This window comes from Notamacropus eugenii, chromosome 1 (genome assembly GCF_028372415.1).
Source record: "Notamacropus eugenii isolate mMacEug1 chromosome 1, mMacEug1.pri_v2, whole genome shotgun sequence".
NCBI classification, from domain to species: Eukaryota; Metazoa; Chordata; class Mammalia; order Diprotodontia; family Macropodidae; genus Notamacropus; species Notamacropus eugenii.
In genome coordinates, this window is record NC_092872.1 from 366,661,617 (window position 1) to 366,676,463 (window position 14,847).

The 14,847-nt window shown below is 48.4% G+C and overlaps 1 protein-coding gene across 7 annotated transcripts in view; it reads right to left on the minus strand.

The window, feature by feature from the left end:
• The window catches only part of SLC23A1 (solute carrier family 23 member 1), a 33,332-nt gene extending 20,465 nt beyond the window's left edge, over nt 1-12,867 (minus strand). Inside the window, exons 1-14 of one of the 7 annotated variants that reach the window (XM_072630446.1) lie at nt 12,741-12,864; nt 10,931-10,992; nt 7,327-7,440; nt 6,268-6,425; nt 5,477-5,565; nt 5,249-5,316; nt 4,806-4,987; nt 4,114-4,234; nt 3,668-3,824; nt 3,188-3,335; nt 2,372-2,477; nt 2,074-2,203; nt 1,250-1,393; nt 272-367 (exon numbers count right to left, since the gene is read on the minus strand). In XM_072630446.1, the coding sequence (XP_072486547.1) occupies nt 272-367; nt 1,250-1,393; nt 2,074-2,203; nt 2,372-2,477; nt 3,188-3,335; nt 3,668-3,824; nt 4,114-4,234; nt 4,806-4,987; nt 5,249-5,316; nt 5,477-5,565; nt 6,268-6,425; nt 7,327-7,440; nt 10,931-10,992; nt 12,741-12,834 (1,669 nt within the window). In that variant the 5' untranslated portion in view covers nt 12,835-12,864. The other 6 variants (XM_072630445.1, XM_072630447.1, XM_072630444.1 and 3 more) reach the window with 6 other exon arrangements.
• Nucleotides 12,868-14,847: the final 1,980 nt, after the last annotated feature.

Here is a 14,847-nt window from a genome sequence, read left to right on the forward strand (position 1 = left end):
CTGCAACTACCCTCAGAGGAATGGAGCATGCAGTATGTTTTTAATAACTGTGTCTAGAATCATATACTGTTGATGATGGAAGAGGCTTTCAATAATCATCTAATTTAGTCTCTTCTCTTACAGATGAAGATATAGGAAGGTGTTGCACGAGTAATCTTGGAAATATTCTCTAAAAATAAGAGAGCCCAATTCTGAGGTTCCAGGACTTCTGTCCTCCCCTTCCCTTATCCCCCTCCATCATAGTCCCTTGGAGGTCATGGGAAAGTCATACCTGGGACAGTATTATCCAAGATAAAGGCCAGACAGCCACCCACAAACATCTCAGTTGTTAGCAGCACAGTCAAGATCTGGTCCACTTCAGGAACACCTACAGGAGGGAACACAGAAGTGAAATTCTGTACACTTTGATATACTGAGATCCTTAAGGTCATTCTAGCTGGCCCACTCTCCAAGGCTGTGACTACCCCTTACCCAGCAAGCCAGGCCAGAACTCCCCTTTCTCCTGCTTAAAAAGTCCCAGCCTCTCAACAATGATCAATTTCATCCTATCTTTTTGTTCTTGTTTAGTTATTTCAGTCATGTCTGACACTTCATGACTCCATTTGGGGTTTTCTTGGCAAAGACACTGGGGCAGTTTGCCATTTCCTTCTCCAGTTCATTTGACAGATGAGGAAACTGCAGTAAATGGGATAAGGTGACTTGTCCAGGGTCACATAGTGTGTCTGGGGCTAGATTTGAACTCAGGAAAATGAGTCTTCCTGATTTCAGGCCCTGCAATCTATCCACTTCAACATCTAGTTTCCCACCCTACCCATTATAATGTGAGGGTTAAAAAGGCAGAAGTAGACTTGACCAGTAGTAGGGTTTCAAACAATCATGGTATTTAGAGCTGGGAAGGACACTGGTGATTATCTATACCTTTTGCCTAAAGTCACATAAGGAAGCACATGGAAGTTAAGAGTTGAATCCAGCTCCTCTAATCCAAAATCCACCCTTTTTCTGCTCCAGCAGCCAGCACCCCACTTCCCCCACCTTTGTACTCTGGAAGGGTAAAAGAATAAGGGAAATGGAGAGACACTCTCTGGTCCAAGATGTTCATAGCAGCCTGAGAGGTCAATGCTTTGTTGGGCCCTGCTTCCTGGCTTGACCTCATTCCTGATCCTGAGGTGCAGCTGATGGATGGACCAAGAAATAGATGGATAATAGACAAGGACAGATGGAGGAGGAGCCTGGGAGGGGAGTAAGGCACCTGTGTTGATGGCAGTGGGATTAGAATCCAGGTAGTTAGGCAGCATCAGACCAAAGAACATGGAGAATCCCAGGACAAAGAGATTTCGGGAAGAATTCATATCAATAAACTGAAGATTGGACAGGCCCACTGCCGTGATCATCCCTGAGAAAAAGCAACCATTCAGTCAGAGACACAAATGGTGGTGGAGAGACACAAATGGAGGTTGGGAAGAAAGGACCAGACCCCCTGGATTTTCAGAGCCCACACATTTCCTTCCAGGGACAGGAGTGCAAGTCACAACTCCCAAAAGACACATTCTTTAAGAAGTTTCTGGTTGATTGTAACCATTCTCCAACCAAACCAATAATGAATTATTTGGCCTTCCCTCTCTCCACCCCTCCCCATTCCCATGAACTCGAAGCATTATATTTATCACGCCCTGGTCTCTATTAGACTCTCTCTTGCTACTCAAAGGACAACAGATAGGGTCCTACCTTTCCCTATCCCTGACTCTGACCTTACCCCTCCCTTTCCCATATGCTAACCATTTATGCTATACATATGCTCTGAATTAGGAGGTTCTACTTTTTGGGGGAGGCGAGGAGGAGGTGATAGGGGTTAAGTGACTTGCTCAGGGTCACACAACTAGTAAGTGTCTGAGGTCAAATTTGAACTCAGGTCCCCATAATTCCAAGGCCAGTGCTCTATCCACTACGCCACCTAGTAGCCCCAGGAGGTACTACTTTCTAACCTTAAAGAAGAGTAAGCCCTAGAAGATGGAGGGTGGGCACTGGTGAAGAAGGAGAAAGCAGGTACAAAATGTTCTCCTCTCTAGGACTCACCAAAGAGAGTGCAGAACATGCCACCCAGGATAGGGTCAGGGAGGGAAGCAAAGAGAGCCGTGAACTTGCCAATCATTCCCAGAATCAGCATGATACCTGCCCCATACTGGACCACCCTTCGACTCCCCACCTACAGATGAGAGGATTGGATGGAATCAGCCACAAACTGACACAGCCAGGACCGAGTGATGCCTGGAAGGGGATGGTTTCAGGGTCAGGAGAAGGAAACTAGGGAGAGAGGAGAGAAGGAAAATGGGAAATGAAAGAAGACAGAAGACCCAGTCTTGGCTCTTAGTACCTTGGTGATGCCCAGGACACCGATGTTAGGGCTAGAGGAAGTGGAGCCATTACCAGTCCCGAGCAGCCCAGCAATGATACAGCAGATGCCCTCGGTAAAGATCCCCCTAGAAAAGGTGCCAATGAGTGGTGGACAATATTATAATTTTTTACATGTGTACAGTATTTTATTTATCCTTTACTTCCACTATAGTCCTCTTCCACTGTTTCCTCATGGCAGGGAAGTAACCTTGGGCTATGCTGATGAGGCACAAGACACGGCACAGTCCTACTGAGTTGGAAGGGCTCCCAGGGCAGGTCTGGTGTTAGCTTGTCCTCTTGTTGTTTGAGGGTCAGCCTAGCTAAGTCCAGAGAGGGTTGGCACCAAGCTGGCAAGCATGGATGTGAAATTTTTTAACGAGTGACTAAAGACTGTCTGTTAAGACCATTCAGGGAGGGCCCTTCTGATCTATACCAGTGGATCCCACATTGAACCAAGCAGGGATCCTACAAGTATTTGTACTTTTTAAAGTGCTTTTTATGCCGATCCATAGTTGTGAGGAAGGGCAGGGCAGGTCAGGTATTTTACCCTTGACAGATGAGGAAACAGACTCTGAAAGCTGAAGTTAATTGCTGAAGGTTTCTGGTGAGTAAGGGGCCAAACTGGGACCAGAATTCAGGTCTACTGCCTCTCAGGCCAGGTCCTTTCTGCTATCATCCTGCCTTCAGCCCCATACCAAACAAATCAAACCATAACTCTTTGAGATAGGAGAGGGAGGTTAGAGCTTGACAGAGGGTAGATTGGTCACCTACTTACACACACATGATGATACCATACCTGTTGATGGCATGAACAGGGGGTGGAGGGGCCCCAGCCAGTCGGGCACAAGCATAGTAGTCTCCAATAGACTCGATGATGCCTGCCAATGTGGCACTGAACATGCCCAAAACAGCAGCTGCAGTCACACTAGGGAGGCCCCACTGACCTGAGGGGGATCAGTTGTGAGGGATGGACACAGGGCACAAAACTCAGCAACCACCACTGTACCAAGGGACATACATCTTGGTAATGCCAAGGTGATCCCAGCATTAGAAAGAATGGATTTAGCTGAAAAATGTGTATTTTCCAAATACTTCCTTCGCCCTCCCCTCTGCCCCAATCTGCTCCCTTCTCCCCAGGACTTGGCACCTTTTCACCTGTGCTCTTAGCTCCCCAGATATGGGAACAGAGAGAAGATTCCATCCTGATGTTTTTCCAGGCCCCCTACTCTGGGGATGGAGCCAGGTCTCATGGTTTTTAGTTGCAGGGTTTACTCACAAGGGTAGGGAATGCGGACCCAGGGTGAAATGGACATGATCTCCCCACGAGCATCTGTCCGAGCCTTGAAGCCATAGGCATTGGGGTCAGAAGGCAGCACGTCAGTTAGTGTCAGGATGTAGCAGAATAGCCAAACGGTCATAATGGCCAGGACGATCTTTTGGAGGAGAGGAGAAGGGGGCAAGAAAAGTGATCAGACATCAAAGGAAGGCGCCAGGGGAGCCCCTGTGCCCCTAAGCTTGAAAGACTTGAGAGTCTCTCCTTCTGCCTCCCTGAGGCACTTCAATCCTGGGAAGAATTCCCACTGAGCCACCGGATTTCCTGGAAAGGATTCCCTCAACCCTAGGAAACTCCCAACTCCAGGAAAGGATTCTCCTTGGCCTTTTGTCTGCCAGCCCCAGGTCCGGGGTCCCATTCCAACCCTTGCCCCACTCTGGCCTCCTCACAGGAAACATTTTGAAGATCTGGATCCGGAAGAGAGTGAAGCCTTTGCCCCATTTGTAGCCAGGCAGGCAGAAGGTGACATTTCGGAGATATTGGGAGAAGAGGATGATCAGGAGAATGGAACTGGAGGTAGAAAGGCAGCATAGATCACAGGATTATAAGCTGTTCAAGGACTGTAGAGATCAAACACTCCAACTCCCTCATTTTCCAAATAAGGAAATGGAGACATAGAGAAGAGGTGAGTTATCTAAGATAGCAGCAGATCTGGGATTTGAACACAGGACCTCTCACTCCAAATCCAATGGCCCATGACAGAGACAGGCTGGGCAAGGAGGGAGGGGCAGTTCTGAGGTAGGGTCGTGAGTAGGGAAGTGCATGATGGTCTAGGAAAAAGAACCTCAGAGCAGAAATCAAGGAAGGCTCTGGTTCTGGCTCTTCTGATAACTAGCCATATGCCCTTAGTCAAACTGCTTCTATTTCTCTACCTATAAAGTGACAGGGTAGGACTACATGACATCTAAGGCTCTCCCCAGCTAAAACAGTCTACTTGGAGGAGAAGGAGTGAGTAGTAGAGTTTGGGGGTGGAGAGAAATGGGAAGAAGGGACTGGGGTACAAGCAAAACAGGGAGGAGAAATATATATTGGGAGGGGGTCATTAGAGAGAAAAGAAGGTACTGGGGGCCAGGACACTCACAAGGCTGAGATGCCCCAGTGAGCTCCAGCCCGATCTCCAGCAGCTTGGAAGACGGAGAGGCCGATGAGGGAGACAGTGGGGGTGACTGTGAGGGGCCCGATGTAGCTGAGCAGGGCTCCTGGCAGCCCCAAAAGCCCAATGATCACCTCTACTGTGCTGGACACCATGATCGCCCCCTGGATCTGTGGGTAGGGTTAGGTGCGGCAGAGAGCTGTTGGACCAGCTCGAGGGCTGGAGTTGGAAGGTTTCCCATGCCCCTCCTTCCTCCCTTGGCCAGACTTTGTTGAGATATAAGCTGTTCCCCGAGGTCTCTGCTTTTCCAACTTTCCCTAATTCATAAGAATTTCCCTGAATCTGGGCTTCATTTTCATTGTTCCATTTGATCCCCCTTGGAGCCTTCAATGGGACACACACCCCTTCACCCCTCACCCGACAACTCTCACCTCTCTCATCCGTGGGTGCCAAATATGTGATGTGTTCAGGGATAAACTCGAGTTACCATAGATCTCCTCTGAGAAACAGAAACAGAGGAAGGGAAACAGAGGGAGAGGAAATTCTGGCCAAGGCTTGACTGAGTCCTCTCTGATATAACAGCTGCTTCAAGGCAGCTGCCCTTGTCCCTCTCCTTTCCCTCTCCCTCCTTAGCCCTTCTCCCTCCTGACGGTCCCCACCTTCTGAGGGGCATCGCCATTTTTCCAGGGACAGGATAGCTTCGGCTGGAACCAAGAAGGCAAAGGCACTCGCTTGAAACAGGGGTAGCCTGTGTGGGAGAACAGACAGAAAGAGGCCAGAGACGAAGGTAGAGAGAGAAACAGACACAGGCAGAGAGAAACAGTGAGAGAGAGAGACAAGGAGAGACAGAGACACAGATACGCAGAAGGAGACAAGGAGAGACAGACACAGAGACAGAGATACAGAGAGAGACAGAGAGGAAGGGAAACACTCAGGTAAAAGACAAGGATATAAAGAGTTAGAAAGTAGAGAGACAAATAGAGTAGAAGACAGAGATTGAGTAAATGTCAATGTGGGATCTTCTTGGTCTTTAGACCCTCAGCATGAGGAGGGACTAGGGACAGACAGACAGATACATATTATGGGAAGAATCTGCCACCTAGGTGGGTAGCTTGATGGGTGTTCGAAGGAAGGCCGTAGCATCTTCTTTCTGGAATCTCTCAGAACAAGGTGACCCTTGTTAGAATTCTCAGTTGGAAAGCAGACTGCTTGTGAATTGAGATGATTTCTTTTTTTTTTTTTTTTGTACTTGTATTCCAAGTGCTTACCACACTGTCTGGCATACAGTAGACACTTAATAAATACTTGCTGATTAATCAATTGATCCTCACCCCTATACCCTCTCCTCCCCATGATTAGACTCCGTTGTCCTACTTGGACTAAGAGCATTCTGACTCTGGACTGTGTGAGGACTGGCGGCTGCAGGCTGTAGGCTGGGGAAGACTCTCACCGGATGCCCAGAGTGGTCTGGATGAGGGTGGTGATGCCCACACAGGTGAAGATGGTGCCAATGAGCTGGCTGATCATGTACTGATCTTTGCCCACACAGAGAGCATCAGCAAGGAGAAAGGGTACAGCAATGGTGCCACTGAAACAGGTCAGGTAGTGCTGGGGAGAGAGGAGAAAGACCATGAGGCCAGCCCCTCCATGGCACGACCCAATCTCCTCAGATCAAGCCTCAGGGAAGCCCAGGTGTAGGGGCAAAAGCACTGTATGTGGAATCAGAGCATCTCAGGTTTGAATCCCAACTCTGCTACTTACTCTCTGTGTGACCTTGGGCAAGTCACTTAACCTCAATGGGTCTCAGTTTCCTCATCTGTAAAATGAGAGGATTGAACTAGACGATCTCTAAGTGTCCTTCTAAGTCTAACTCCTATGACTCATCTCCTTATTCCATTGTTTCTGCCAATTGGGGAGGGTCCACATACCATTCTGCCCATAGTACAGATGAGGAAACTGAGTACAGTGGAGGATTTGTTAGAGGTAGTCTTTACATGGGGTGGCAGAGAGCATAATTGCTACTGAGACAAAATGCCCATACCACTAGAAACTATTCAACCTCTTTATCTACCATGCTGTTACTAGATATTGACCAAGTCTGTGAGGACCTGCTCGCTGTACATTTGTACTCCCCATGGGGTATCCATATACTTGCTTACAAAGTATTAATTTTGTGGAGTAGTTATCATTCCTGCAGGGTATGAATACTCCCTCTGCCTCCATAACCTAACCTTGGGAACAAATAACCCCATCTTTAATTTCTACTTCCTGAGGCCCCCTCTAGCTTGAAAGTTATGATCCCTTAATCTTTAGATGGAAGGTAGTACCTTATACACAGTAGGTGCTTAATAATTGTCCTTCAAATTATTTCATATCCTTGGGGAGAGAATTGGAATTGGGACGACTCCCAGAGATGTGCCAGAGAGATGTGAGCTGGAGGCCATGAAGGGATCTCTTTTCTCCCCAATGTGGAGCTGTAGAAGTGGGAATGAAAGGCTGAAGGGATTACCTGGAATCCCAGGAGAATGCAGAGGTACCAGGGGGGTACATCCTCGATCTTGTAGAGCATGTCTAAGTTGGGGTCCTCTGGGGGGGCCCTGGAGTGGGTGGAGCCCTCAGTCTCCTGTTGGGAAGGGGGGCAGTGAGCAATGAGATTTCCACGAGGCCTAGGTGGGGTTGAGTTGGATTGGGGAGGAAGGATGAGCCAGGCAAAGTCTATCCCTCCTCCCTGCCAAGGCCCAGTGATCTCTGCCAACCACGAACCTGTGCTCTGCTGGTTTCCCACCTTGCCCTTTGCCACCACACCCTGATCCCTCTTGCTTTGGGACATTCCCAGCTCCTCATTCCTGTAATGTTGTCAGTAATCTTGGCGCTTAGTGACCTGTGATCAGACTCTTATCAGTTCCTTACTGATCCATCAGATTGTCTGGCTCCTCACTATACCCAGAACCCCCCACATCCCAAGGGACTATGTGGAATAGGGCCATAGTCCCTCTCCCAGGCCCCTAATAGGAATCCAAATTTGGAAGCAAGTTCCCAGGTCTCTTATCTTGCTCCCTTCTCCAGATCCTCTCTGTGGGTGTGGGGATAGCCCTGATAGGCTCTTAGGGGGTGGACATGGGGTGAAGGCGAGCATATTTCCATTTCACTAAAGAGAACATTTCTGCTGCTAAAGTGGACACCCATTTGTTGTTGGAGAGAGGCAGAGGAGGGGAGAAGAAAGGCAAGGTCACCAAGGCCTAAGGAGCTAGTTAGAGAAGCATAAAGGAGTTGTGAAAGGAGCTGAAGAACAGGAAACAAGGGTCATAGGGTCAGAGATTTAGAGCTGAAAGGGTCCTCTAAGGTCATCAAATCCAACCCCTTCATTTTGCCAGTGAGGAAACTGAGGTCCAAATGATTTTCCCACAGCCACCTAAGGCAGGATTCAGATGCAGGTCTTCCTGACTCTCCACACAGTGCCACACTGCCTCTCATTCTTGAGTTCTTGTCCCTTCTCCAGCTAACTCATGTGATCTTGGACAAGAGACTTCACCTAACTGGGACTCAGCTTCTCTCTCTGTAAAATGAAAGAACAATCGGTGCCCTATATCTCAAAAGGGCCTTGTACTCATTAAAAGGGACACAGAAACACTTCAGAAAGTTATGAAATACTATAATAATGATCACAAGAAAGGAGTAAGGTCTTTGGATTCTCTCCTCATGTCCACATTTGCCCTAGAAGTCCAAGAAATGGGGAGTAGAAATAAGGATGACTGGGTGTCTTTCCCCTCAGTTCTAGTACCTCTTCACCAACTGCTGGATGGCCCATAGACACTTCAAATTCAGTAGGTCCAACGCTGAATTCATCTTTCCCCTCCCCTCTTTAAATGTCCCTTTTTCCATTGAAGATGCCACCGTCCTTCCAGTCACCCAGCTTCCCCCTCAGTCTCAGGCTCAGCCTCATTTGCCCCACAGTCAATCAGCCTCCGAGTTTTCTCATTTCTCATTTCTGCCTCTGTGACATCTCTCCCATCTGCTCCCTTCTGCACGGCGGCCCATCAGCCCAGGCCAGTCTTTCATCACATCTTTCCTATACAATTCACATAGTCTCCTAACTGGTCTTACCGGACCCAGTCCCATCCTCCACGCACTTGCCAAGGTGATTTTTCTAAAGCACAGGTCTGACCACATTACACAATAACCTTCACTGTCTCCTAACACCTCTACAACAACAACAACACCAGAGTCTTCAGTCTAGAGTTCAGTGACATTCACAGCCTGCCTCCATCCTGCCTTTCCACCTGTATCAGAAATCCCTGCACTGACACCGTCATCCTGGCAAACTGGTCTTTTTACTGTAACTTATCCATCTCCCACCTCCAATGTCTTTGCCCTGGCTGTCCCCCATGTCCAGAATGCCCTTTCTCCTCCCCTCCAGCTCCCACCCTGGTTTCCTTTAAGGCTCAGCTCATGTCACCTTTTACATCAAGTCTTTTCTAATGTTCCCAGCTGCCAGTGCTCTCCCCAAATCATCTTGTGTCATCTCTCTCTCTCTCTCTCTCTCTCTCTCTCTCTCTCTCTTTCTGCCTCTCTTTGTCTCTCTTTGTTTCTCTGTCTCATTGTCTGTCTCTCTCTGTCTCCCTGTCTCTTTCTCTCTCCCTTTGTATTTCTCTCTCTGTCTCTATTTTTCTGTCTCTCTTTTTCTCTCTCCATCTCTGTCTCTCTCTGGGTCTTTCTATCTCTCTTCCTCTGTCTCTCTCTTTTTCTCTCTCTGTGTCTTTCTGTCTTTCTTTGTCTCCCTGTCTCTTTCTCTCTCCCTTTCTGTTTCTCTCTCTGTCTCTTTTTCTCTCTGTCCTCCTCTTTCTCTCTCTCTCTGTCTATATCTCTTTCTTTGTCTCTGGCTCTCTGTGAGTCTTTCTTCTCTGTCTCTGTTTCCATCTCTCTTTTTCTCTTTCTCTTTCTCTCAATCTGTCTCTATTTCTTTCTCTTTCTTTGTCTTTGTCTTCCTCTTTCTCTCTCTCTATTTCTGTCTCCCTGTCTTTCTCTGTATGTGTCTCTGTTTTTCTGTCTCTCTGCTTTTCTTTCTGTCTCTATCTCTCTGTCTCTTTTTCTCTCTGTCTCTGTCTTTCTGAGTCTTTCTGTGTCTGCCTCTTTTTCTTTCTGTCTCCCTGTCTCTGCCTCTCTCTGTCTCTGTCTCTGTGTGTGTGTGTGTGTGTGTGTGTGTGTGTGCGTACACATTGCCTCCCCTGGTTAGACTTTAAGCTCCTCAGGAACATGTCTTATTTCACCCTGGAATAGAACTTAGTAGGCACAGTAGAACATAAATGCTTATTGATTGTTTCACTGGGGACCCTAAGGGTTTATTCTCTTTAGCAGAAAGAGCAGGCCATGGACACAGACTCCAGGCATCCCATTTCTTACTCCAGACTCAGGGAAGCAATGACAAGGACAAGCCATCTAAATCTTCAAATGCCTAAGGTTGCCCAGGATGCCCACAGGGAGAAGGCCTGTGTCCAGGTCCCTGTCATCACCCTGTGTCAGCCCAGTCAGGGCAGGAGAGGAGAGCTCAGCTGAGCTCACTGAGAGGGGGGCGAGGGCCTTCCGTGAGGGTGGAGCCCTACCTTTGGATTCAGGACTAGCCTCTCCCAGAGTTGTCTGTCCCCCCCTCCCCCCCCACCACACACTCAGAGACTCTTCCATTAGTTTTAAGAAATCTACATGTATGACCAGATTTAAGGTGACAGGGAAGGAGATAGTTAGCATTTACTTGTAGTCCTCCCCTTAGCCCCTCCTTTCCCCATTTCCCTCTCAGTGTCTACCTTTCCAAGTGGCCCTGCCACTCCCCAGCAACACTGGGGCTTCTTTACAAGTGAGAAATGTGAGGATTCTACTCACTCCACCAATTCCAACGCTTCTCAGGGCAGGGCCCAGAGCCTGGTACACACCTCCCCCACATACACACCCCTATTCCCCTCAAAGCTGATGTCTTTCCCAGCCTCCCAAATCCAGTCAAGATTCTGCCCTTACTACCTAGAGAGGACAAAGTGGGTGAGGAGATGATAATCCCTTCCCTTTTCCTACACCAGCCACCTCACGCTGTCCCACCATCCTATCTCTCTCTGGTCCCCTGGTACCTGGGCTAGAGTCGTTTGGTCCTCCTGGGTCCCCATCCTTTGGATGCAGGCCTGGGAGGTGCCTGGGGACAGAAAAAGGAGAGGACAAGAACACCTGTATAAGCTATGAGGACTTTAGTCCAAACATCACAGACATCGTTCAGAAGTAAATCTGTAACTAGAGCCCCAAGTCCAGAGATTGTGAAAGTGGAGCCTTAGGGGAGGTAATGTATTAACTCCCCTGCTGGGTGTACCCTGGCAAAGGTCATGTCCCTTGGTCCCACCTGCCCAGGGTCAAAGTTCCATATCCCGTTAGGCAGGGAGAGGGGGCAGGGTGGGAACTTCTGGGCTCATTCTTTCATCCACCAAACACTTATGGAATCTTTTCTGAGGAAAAGACACTGAGGGAGACACAAAGGTAAATAAACCTGTTCCCTGTTGCTGAAGGAACTTAGAATAGTCTGTGAACCACATGCAGTCCTGACATACTGTACCACACAAAAAGGGGAACCTAGGGAGAGGCTACTTGGAAGGGGTGGAATTCCTAGGCCCCCCCAAAAATTGTTTCTCCTTTGTTGTCCACCCTTCGGAGAGACAGTGATATGATGGACAGACAACTTAATCACAGCTCAATAAGCCTGGGTTCTAGTAGAATTAGTGTTAAGAGCACCTCTCAGGAGAACTTTGGACTCATACTTTGGCTCCGTGTGACCTTGGGTCAGTAACTTTCCTTCCTCTAAGCCTCAGTTTCCTCCCTTGTAAAATGAGGGAGTTGAATATATAGTATTTAAGGTCTTTTCCAGGGCTAACATTCTATGGCCTCTAGGTTAGTAATAGCTAGAATTTATACATCACTTCAAGATTTTGAAAAAGGTTTCTCACAGGTATGATCTCATTTGATCCTTACAATAAACCTGGGAGGTGAGTGCTTTATTATCCCTATTTTGCAAATGAAGAAACTGTGCTAAAGTATGGTTAAGTGACTTGCCCAGAGTCACACAGCTAGTAAGTGTTGGAGACTGAATTTGAACCCGGTTTTCTCTAGCTTTTATAATGAGCATAAGCAGCTCTTTATCACACCAGAGGATTTAGATCTGGAGGAAGATTCCAAGATCTCTAGCCCTGACTAGCAATATGGCCTTAAGCCACCCATTGGATTTGAGATTTGGTTTCATGCTTTAGCAAGGGGAGATTCTAAACCCGACCCTGCCTACTTCATGGGGCTCTTCGGAAGGTCAGATGAGATAAACAACCAATAGTGAAGACGATTCTTCTTGTCCATAGAGGTTTGGGGGACTCAGTTTCCCCTTCTTCACTTTCCTGCTTTTCCTCAACAAGGGGAACCCAGAACCCACTGAGTGAAGAAGGACTAGTCCTTCTTCAGCTCTAACTATGCCTTGTCCTGGGGGTGGGGTGGGGAAGGGAAGGAGAGGGTCTCAGATGTTTTCGTGTCTCCCATTCAGCCTAGGGGCCAAAGCAGAGGGAGACAGAAAGGCTGAAGACATCGAGATCAGTTTGCAGGGACTGGAACCAGCCTAGAATGTAGGCTGGGCGAAGAGGTGGATGGAGATTAATGAGGTCCTTTCGGGGAAAGGTTTAGGGAATCCCTGCCACAAGAGATTAAACAGTGGAGTCACCTGGCTCTATATCTCTTTCAATTCAAGAATTCTCTTCTTGACAATCTGGTCCATTGAGGCAGGAGGACAGGAAGAGAATAGAGATGGAAATGTTTCCTCTATGCTGATTCACCAGTTTAGGACGACATGACCCTGCAATCTCCTCTCCCCTCCCCTACTCTTCTGAGACCCCAAAGCCCAAAGGGATGACCTACGTCTGTTTTGCCGACAACAGGGCCAGGGCCTCCCTACAGGGGTCAGCGGGAAGGCAGCTCCCCAGTCAAGCAGCAGCTTCATTGAGTTATCCATCTGTTGGCTGATTCCCCTGTCCAAGCAGGCTCCCTTCACCAGATTGCTTCAGCTGCCCCAAAGTGGTCTGACCAGTTCTCCAAGGGTGTATGGATGGATAGATGGATGTATGTTTGTATATGCCACACTGTACTTCCTCCTCCACCCACGTCCCCAACCCTGCCCCAGTCTCCACTCTCCTCTACTTCTCTGCAGGTGGTTATAGAAATAGGAAAACCCTGCCTCCTCATAGACCAGATCTCACACACACACACACACACACACACACACACACACACACACACACCCCATATGATCACAGGCAAAGGCACACAAATTCCTGCATTATAATTTTTAACAGCTTCTTGACCCCCCAGATTGCTTCTCAGGTTTTTCTGTTTTGATTGCTGACTCCATTGGGATGGTAGGAAGTGGGAGAAGGAGGGGGAGTAGTATTCTTTTTTGGGATGTCAGCCAGGAAAGGAAGGACCCAGGGAAGACCCAGAAACAGGGATGTGTGTGTGTATGTGGTGTACGTGTGTGTTGTGTGTGTGCACACTCCACAATTGTGAGCATGAGTGCCAGCCAGGAGGAATTTAAGCAGGCACTAGGAAAGCCCCCAAGTGACTCATCTCTGTGACTGGAAGGATAGGAGCCAGGGTGGTAGTCAGCTTAAGTAGTAGTTCTGGCATCTGCCCCTAGGAGGAGGCTCACCTCAGAGGGGGCACCTTGAAAGATTCCATCTACACTGCTCCTAGCCATTCACAAAGTTAGGGGGGATGTGCACTCAAATACCAACTCTACTTCCTACCCCTGTGACCTTGGGGAAGGGACTCAGTTTCCTCAACTGTAAAATGATCTCTAATGTTTCTTCCTGCACTAAATCATGTGATCTGGTGAGTGTCTGCACAGCCCTAGTGATGTGCTTACCTCATGCACAGCATCCCCCTGACTTTTAGATGATCTTTACAATCCTGCCCTCCACTTTCCTAGCCTCCTGGGTTAGGAGCAATTCCCCTGAAAAAAGATGTGGATAGAACTGTCAGTTGTTACATGACATGCTTATCCTAAGCACAGTCCTCAAGGGGAATAGCAGTGGCGGTAACCCCTGGGCACAGGTTGGCTGGCTAATAGTGGGAACATAGTTTTGGTCTTACTCCTACCTGCCTGTCTCAGTCTAGGAATTCCCCTTGGGCTGTTCAGAGGTAGGATGGTGTAGGTGACAACCAGCCTGAGACTGCCCGATCATCAAGGGGGTATCATGTCCCCCTAGGCAATAGAGGCTTAGGGTAGGGAGAGGTTAGGGAGAAGTTCGGAGGCAGGTTATGTGGTCTGACAGGTCCCAATGATGGATGGGGTTGATTCAGAATCAATCTATCCCAGATCCCTGCTCCTCCTTCAGCCCCAGACACAGCGTTCTTGGCTTTCCCAGGACAGCACCAATGTTGTCCTCCCCTGCTGGAGTGCCCTCCCCTCACCACATTGCCTGTCAGATCCCTCCTGCTTCTCAAGGCCCACTTTCTCCAGGGAAGCTTTCCTTTAACTGATCACACTTTCACTTCTGGTCCCACTGACAATGGCTCTTTGGCAAAATCCAGTACTTGACTACAATCTGTTTTACAAAATCGACTCCTCTCTGGCTTAGGAAAAGTGCCTGAGAATCAGAGCCATGGAGACTTGAAAGCCTTAATTTATTTTCCCTGGGGAAGGGAACCTCAGTAATCTACCTGAGATGCCCCAACGAGCATTTACAGTTAAAAGGAAACACTGAGATGCTGAGAGCATGGCATTTGGCACACACTCTCCCCTGGCACATCCCAAGACCAGTGCCTGGGCATCTGAGGCAGACTCCTTCCAACCTATCCCAGTGTATTCTCTAGGGAAAGGTCAGGTTTGCATAGGTTTTGAAAGCTGGCTAGTTAGAGATTCTGGAAAATTTATCCTCATCTCCTGCCCACTTCTGAGAAGCAAGGAGGGGGTCAGGGGATATGCTAGATGTCACCATCAATAGGGAAATATAGACAAAAGCTTAAG